Raw genomic sequence first — 6,784 nt, forward strand, 5'->3', positions numbered from 1 at the left:
TTTTCCGGTTGAACAAAACTGCGCGCTGAATTCAATACTATTCTTTGAACATAGTATTGACAGCTGACCATTGATAACGGCTTGTGTATCCGGACTTCGCTAGGTCGGAGCAAAAATCCACCTTTGCTAAATGTTCCGACGTCATTTAACATATTTATCGATATTGCTAACTGGCTAGCTAAATTGGTTGGGGGAATGTTAGCTAGTTAGCTGCATCAGCATCATGCTAGCTAACTTTAGCAAATGGAGAAGTGCTCTTAGTTTGGGCTTGCTAGCATGGCAAACTCAACTGTTTGATAATAATATTGAACATTAGCTAACTATGTGCAGAATATTGCTGTTAAAAATGTATTGTCAACAGTTTCACAGAAATGGAAGGTGACAGAATGGAGGCTGGAAATCAGAAAGAAAACATCCATGTGGAGGTCCATGTTAAATCTCACAGGTAAGGAGCAGTTCAATCATGTTGATGATTGTGTGTAGAAGCCAGACTAGGTCCTCTCAGGAATGCAGAACACAAACATACATACATACACACACACACACACACACACACACACACACACACACATTACAAACTGTCCAAGGGAGCCAGGTGGAATGATCATTAAATTAAGTTCTTGCAGACATACTTTCCTACCCAATATTGCCTGTTCCTGTTCATGTTCATATTTCAGCACAGCCAAACGGTCTGAGGTGGGGACACATGTCCTGGCTCTGCTGAACCGCCATAGCATGGTTTTTGGAAACTACAAATGGACAGAGTTTGATGAAGATTTACTCAGGAAAAACGTGGAATCTGTGACTATAGCTGATACAGAGAAAAGGGTAAGACAAGTTTGGCATTCTGGTGTACTGAAACTGTCAGTATTTTTCCAGTAAGTTACAGCATTGTGTTATTCATAAATGTGTACATTTTCCCCATCCAGCCCATTGACCTGAAGAGCTGCTCTGTCTCCCTTCACATCTTCACTCTGAACGATGATGGACCCAGCACGGTCAGTTTGGAGGAGGAGGAGGAGCTTTCAGCAGCCAATCACTGGTTGCTGCCAGCAGGTGAGATGACACTGCAGAGGATATTAAGCCACAACAATAACATCAACAACAATAATAATGATAAACTAGTGATAATTCTTTCAGTTCAGTTCTTTCAGTTCAGTTCTTTCAATTGGTATTGGCTCTGTATTAGCCTGATGAAGATCCTGCATCTTCATCTATCCTGCCCTGCTGCAATGACCAGATTTCCCATCAGGATCATTAAAGTTTCATCTTATCTTATCTTATTTCCCTAAAATGACTTGACCTGTGTTTGTTTTTTAACAGCCGAATTTCATGGGATTTGGGAGAGTCTGGTATATGAGAGTGGGGTCAAAACCCAGGTAAAAAATTAAGGCAGTTGAGAGTGAAATAACTATGCATCACCATTCCATCTTGCTAAACTTCAGATTATTTCTTTTTTCCTTTAGCTCTTGGATTATGTCTCAACAACAATTTACTTCTCAGACAAAAATGTAGACAGCAACCTGATTTCATGGAACCGTGTCGTGCTGCTTCATGGTAATTAACTAATAAGGAATCTATTGTTTGATTGTGTATTGTAGTCTTGTGTATTGTATTGTCCTGTTGCACTGTGGTCCAGAAGGAACAACATTTCGTTCATCTACATACTGAGCACTGTATATGGTTGAATGACAATAAATCTGCTTGACTTGACTTGAATTGTATGTCAGGATCTGTCAGAGGTGATAATGCTGAAATGCAAAATAATTGATGACTTATCTGATACTGATATTGTTATCTGTGCCCACATTCAGGGCCCCCAGGCACAGGGAAGACGTCACTGTGCAAAGCCCTTGCCCAGAAGCTGTCAATCAGACTATCAAGCCGGTAAGAGTGTCCTCATTTAGGGGAAATGGCTTCGGCAGTAACTCTACACCTGCTGTTTTCATTTCACCTTGCACTCCTCTCCCTGCAGGTATTCTTATGGGCAGTTTGTAGAGATAAACAGCCACAGCCTGTTCTCAAAGTGGTTCTCAGAGGTACAGCTGGCTCCTTTTGCTTAATTGCAGTTATTGCGTATTCTTGTTGGAACTGGTATTATTTTGATAGCTAACCGCACTTCTTTGTTACAGAGCGGTAAGCTGGTCACAAAGATGTTTCAGAAGATCCAGCAGCTGATAGATGACAAAGATGCTCTTGTGTTTGTTCTGATCGATGAGGTAAAAAACGGCTTTGTGGTATTAACCTGGAATTTTAATCAATCTAAGCCCCCAAATTATTTTAACAAGCACATTTCAAAATTCACTTTTCTAGTTTTGGTTCAGAATAAATTGGTTTCTTTCCTGTTTTTTTCTGTCTAATATTGTCTGTGATTGGCTGGTTATATCTCACTCCAGATTCACTAGAATAACACAGAAGACTTGCTTGTCCAGTTAAATGTTGTAGCTTAGTTATTCTATGTTTTTGGAGTGGTGCTGCCATAATCAAAGCTGTGCCCTCTGTGTTGTGGTGGACAGGTGGAGAGTCTGACGGCTGCCAGGAACGCCTGCCAGGCGGGAACAGAACCGTCCGACGCCATCCGAGTGGTCAACTCCGTCCTCACACAGCTGGACCAGATCAAACGGTCAGACGGTTGTATTGCATGTACTATATGAACTGAATAAATGCCAAGTCTCTTCTGAAGAAAATGCTCACTTCACTTATCTCTAGTGTTGCGTTCATTCCATAATGACTGAGATACTGAAGAAAATAGAATCCGCACTCGCATCTTTTCACTTGTTTAACGTCACTTTTTGGTTTGCCAGCTGCATTTTTTTGTTTCTTTTTAATAGAAGAATAAACAAGTGACAAGATGTGAGCGCAGATTCTGTTTTCTTCAGTATTGCATGTACTATATTAAAACTTCTCTCTTAGGTTATATGAAACGTCTCAATTTAACATTCATAAAATCAGTCAGTTTTCACTGGAAAAATCCCTCCAGGAGACTTTCATTTTGTCCCACTTGCTCGCGTATGTTTGACTTACAATTTCGGATGCGTTGTATTCCGTGCTCATAATTTAGACATTCGAACGTCGTGATCCTGACTACCTCCAACGTGACAGAGAAGATCGACCTGGCGTTTGTGGACCGAGCCGACATAAAGCAGTACATCGGTCCCCCGTCTGAGAAGGGCATCTATAACATCTACCTCTCCTGCCTGGAGGAGCTGATGAAGGTGAGAAAACAATCTAGTTACACTTTACATGAAATTGTTCATTACTTGTGTTGTATTGCTGCAGTAAAAAGTATGAAAGTATATCACAATAAGATAGAATGCAGAAAATAGCTAGATTTTATTATAACATGCGCCTAAAATGATTACAGAATCAACAGCAGCATGTAACATATTTTTTTAAACGACAATTGAATTGGGTGAGTTCATATATTTGAATGTACTGTGTGTTTAAACCTTATGATGTACTGTGTGCACAGTGCCAGATAATCTACCCCCGGCAGCAGCTGTTTGCCATGGTTGAGCTTGAGACTATGGGCTTTACAAAGAGTGTGCTGTTCGAACACAGTCTGACGCTAAGGAACATTGCTCTGTGAGTACAGGCTCCAATAATGCAATAACAGTCAAATCAGGTTCTCCATGCGCTAATCATAACATACAATACAATGCCAGTGGGAATTTAAACAGCTGGAAGTTAATGTTTTGTTTTTCATTTCCAGAAAAAGCAAAGGTTTGAGTGGAAGAGCGCTCAGGAAGTTGCCGTTTCTGGCCCATGCACTGTTTGTAAAGGTAAGTGTTTGATTTCCCTCTGCAGAATGTAGAAAAGGGTGTTTTTGTTATTGGGTTATTGTTCTTTCATTTCATTTGTTTGTTTGCCTGTAGACACCAACAGTGACTCTTGAGAGGTTTCTGGAGGCTATGGACCAAGCAGTAGACAAACAGAGGGAGGAGAAAGCTAACCTGGTCAACGGTGTCTGAAATGAACACAGTGCCCAAAGGCTGATGCATTTGGTTCTTGAGCTATCAATCCCATGTCATGATGGTTTGTGGTTTGTAAATATACAACCCTGCCATCTTTTTATGAAGCCTTATCAATGCATTTGGCTGCACCGTGTTAGCAATTTTGGCTCAGGCTGTGAAAATAACATTGTTTTAACAAATACTGTCTTTAAGGTAAGAGCCTTCCTTCAGGTGGTGTGATGTATTGTGATGTTTTTTTTGTTTGGTGCTGCTACCTTAGAAGACCAAGTCCATGTCATTGTCAGTAGATTGTGTGGACGCAGTTTGGTTTGAAGATGGGGTCACCAATGCTTGAATTCTCTAAAGTGCTATTAACTCAAATGTTTACTTTCTTACATTCTTACAATCAAAGTGTTGTTTTTTTTATAAATCCACAGCTTTAAAACTGCCAGCTTCTGTTGGATCCCAGGTTAACGTGCGTTTTTTTTTCACTGTTAAATTGTGTTTGTGTTTAGAAAGGATGTTCCTGATAGACCAACGTTAGTTCAAAGAAAATGTTCATTTATGACTTCTGTTTTTTCATTTTCAGAGGGTATATTTATGCTAACAACAAATCCTCTTTAAACTCAATCTCTGGATTCATATGTTCATAATGCCTCTATTTTGTATATAACATTGTAATAAACTATATTGTTTAAATTTTAGGTGGTTTGTGAAATGCTGTGCTGTGTTGAAGTAGATACCGGGCCACCACTTGGTGGCGCATGGATGCAACCATACTTTAGTATCACACATGCACACATAACATGTTTTATTTCTATTACTGTATTTTGCACTGTACATGATCATGATGATTATGATGACTATGACAATGGGGACAATTGAAAATTTCCGAAGCAATTAAAAAAGATCAGATTAGATTGCATTTAATCAGGAGATTCAATCAGATTTTATACTTGTTTTTGCTGCCAAATTGACCTAAAAACAGCAAACAGTTGAAAGATGGTGCAGTTTTGAAATGGTCCAATATTGTATCAGAGTTTACATGGGTGGATCAGTAGTTCCACTCCTAGTATGACCATGTTTTGCATTCTGCGAATGCTGTGCTGCTTTGCATGTCAGCTGCAGGGTTCAGACAATGTGCCCTTTGTTTGTTGTTGGCCAACAGCTTTTTCACTCTTCAAAGGTGGATTTTGTAGGCTGTTCCTGAATGTAAAAGGGAAGTACGTTGAGTTCATCTTTATTCAGTAGCTTCATTTCTACTCAGTCATATCAGTGAATGTCACATTTAAAATGACCTTCCTTGGGTGTTTTATGAAGCAGAACATATTTCTTTATATTCCATGCCAGGTGAAATCATTTTCCAGTGGCTTTAAAGAATTAATCTGTTGATTGATGATACTGCACACTACTTTGGGCATGAAATCTGATATTAGGAGAGTTGGGTACTGATTGCTACTGGGTCTAAACTTTGCTTTGATTCCATTTTTTTCCTTCCAAACTATGAAGTCGTCAAGCCCCAGCACATGAACAAAAAATTAAACCCTGTCTAACCAAGACTTCTAAGGGCCAATTTTTTTTATTAAAAAAAAAAAAAGTATTGGGTTGTATACACAAAAGGCTCCCCCTTACATTTCATGAAGGAAACAATTTTGAGGTTTGTGCGAATTATCCCTTTAATCCCACAGTATCTATTATATCTAATTTTTTGCGCACAATATAATTTGTCAACGCAGTTTTTTCTACGCGAGATGAATCATGAGGATGCTCTACTTTTCCCTAATGTGATCAATGATTACAAAGAGAACTATAGAGAGAGAAAAGAGTTGTAGGAATGGGCATGGTAAATAAAACCATAATTGCTCTGTCTGGAGGCCTTTTTCTTTTGACTGTAGTCAGTCCAAAAACCAGGCAGCTGTTAAAATGCAATCAAGACGGAGAGGGAAAAAAGTCAAAAGCCTTATTGTTACAGGGTTTTATCACTGTTCTAAGCAGTTTGAAAATGTCAGAAAACTCCAAACAAAACAAACAGCCTGGTGTTTATCCTCTCAACCGTTGTTCAGGTACATGGCTGAAAGCAGTGGAATATCACTGCATGTGCCAATAGTGATTCACATAGGGAGGGGATAAACTTACACACATACTTATAGACATGTTAAGAGGAAACCAAGCAGCGCTGCACACAAAACGATGGAAACTATCACTCATTTCTTTGGGTTGAGAAGCACAGATTGAACAATTAGTTTAAACTCACAGCAGCTTTTGAGTTTACACTGATATGATCTTTAAGATGGATTTAAACGTGTATGTGATATTTCATCCATTGACAAAGTTCAGAAATACCCCGCACTCTCTTGCCAGTAATGATCCACATCCTCTGTAAGAATAGCTAATGAGAACCCATAAAGCCCGAGCTGTGTCAGAGCTGCCATTCCTTCCTGTTTTTCATCTGCATGACAGCCTTTGATAATACACAGGATTTCCCATCCCAGTGAAACTTGCTCATATTAAAAAAACAACTGATGCTTTCTCTCTGTCGCCAGTTTTAAACCATTCTGTCAGATTATGTGAACAGTTGTTTCTGCTCGAGTTCTGAGGTTTTTGCATCCCGTATGTTTGTCATCCATTTAAGCAGGTTGTTAGCTATGAGTGGGAGAGAGGGAGGATGCAGCGGAGGGAGAGAGATACCTTCTAAAGAGACAGAAGCCTGGGAGTCAGGCTGCATAAAGAAACGGTAATAATTAGGCACGGCAAGTAGGATCAAAGAAAACTGCCATCAATAAGCTATGCAAATGCCCGCTCATCCTGTCAGCCATATAGAGAGTGATCTG

At 39.5% G+C, this 6,784-nt stretch overlaps 1 protein-coding gene across 2 annotated transcripts; it reads left to right on the plus strand.

Annotated features, from left to right (window-relative positions):
- Window positions 1-10: 10 nt before the first annotated feature.
- Window positions 11-4,584, plus strand: trip13 (thyroid hormone receptor interactor 13). Of its 2 annotated transcripts, none has more exons than XM_071915872.2 (14): window positions 11-103; window positions 362-445; window positions 678-828; window positions 930-1,056; window positions 1,324-1,379; window positions 1,467-1,557; window positions 1,815-1,887; window positions 1,976-2,039; window positions 2,133-2,219; window positions 2,517-2,623; window positions 3,062-3,215; window positions 3,473-3,585; window positions 3,713-3,782; window positions 3,876-4,584. In XM_071915872.2, the coding sequence occupies exons 2-14, from the start codon at window positions 372-374 to the stop codon at window positions 3,969-3,971; spliced, it is 1,263 nt and encodes a 420-aa protein (XP_071771973.1). In that variant the 5' UTR covers window positions 11-103; window positions 362-371; the 3' UTR covers window positions 3,972-4,584. The 2 variants fall into 2 exon arrangements, with proteins under 2 accessions (XP_071771973.1, XP_071771974.1); XM_071915873.2 differs by having other exon boundaries at window positions 13-103; window positions 370-445.
- Window positions 4,585-6,784: the final 2,200 nt, after the last annotated feature.

The sequence above is a fragment of the Centroberyx gerrardi genome, chromosome 12 (genome assembly GCF_048128805.1).
Source record: "Centroberyx gerrardi isolate f3 chromosome 12, fCenGer3.hap1.cur.20231027, whole genome shotgun sequence".
In the NCBI taxonomy this organism is placed as follows: Eukaryota; Metazoa; Chordata; class Actinopteri; order Beryciformes; family Berycidae; genus Centroberyx; species Centroberyx gerrardi.

Coding starts and splice junctions, on each gene's coding strand:
- trip13 (XM_071915872.2), top strand. CDS start 372: ATGGAAGGTGACAGAATGGAGGCTGGAAATCAGAAAGAAAACATCCAT. Junction 1,380..1,466: donor AGAGTGGGGTCAAAACCCAG/GTAAAAAATTAA, acceptor TTTTTCCTTTAG/CTCTTGGATTATGTCTCAAC. Junction 2,220..2,516: donor TGTTTGTTCTGATCGATGAG/GTAAAAAACGGC, acceptor TGTGGTGGACAG/GTGGAGAGTCTGACGGCTGC.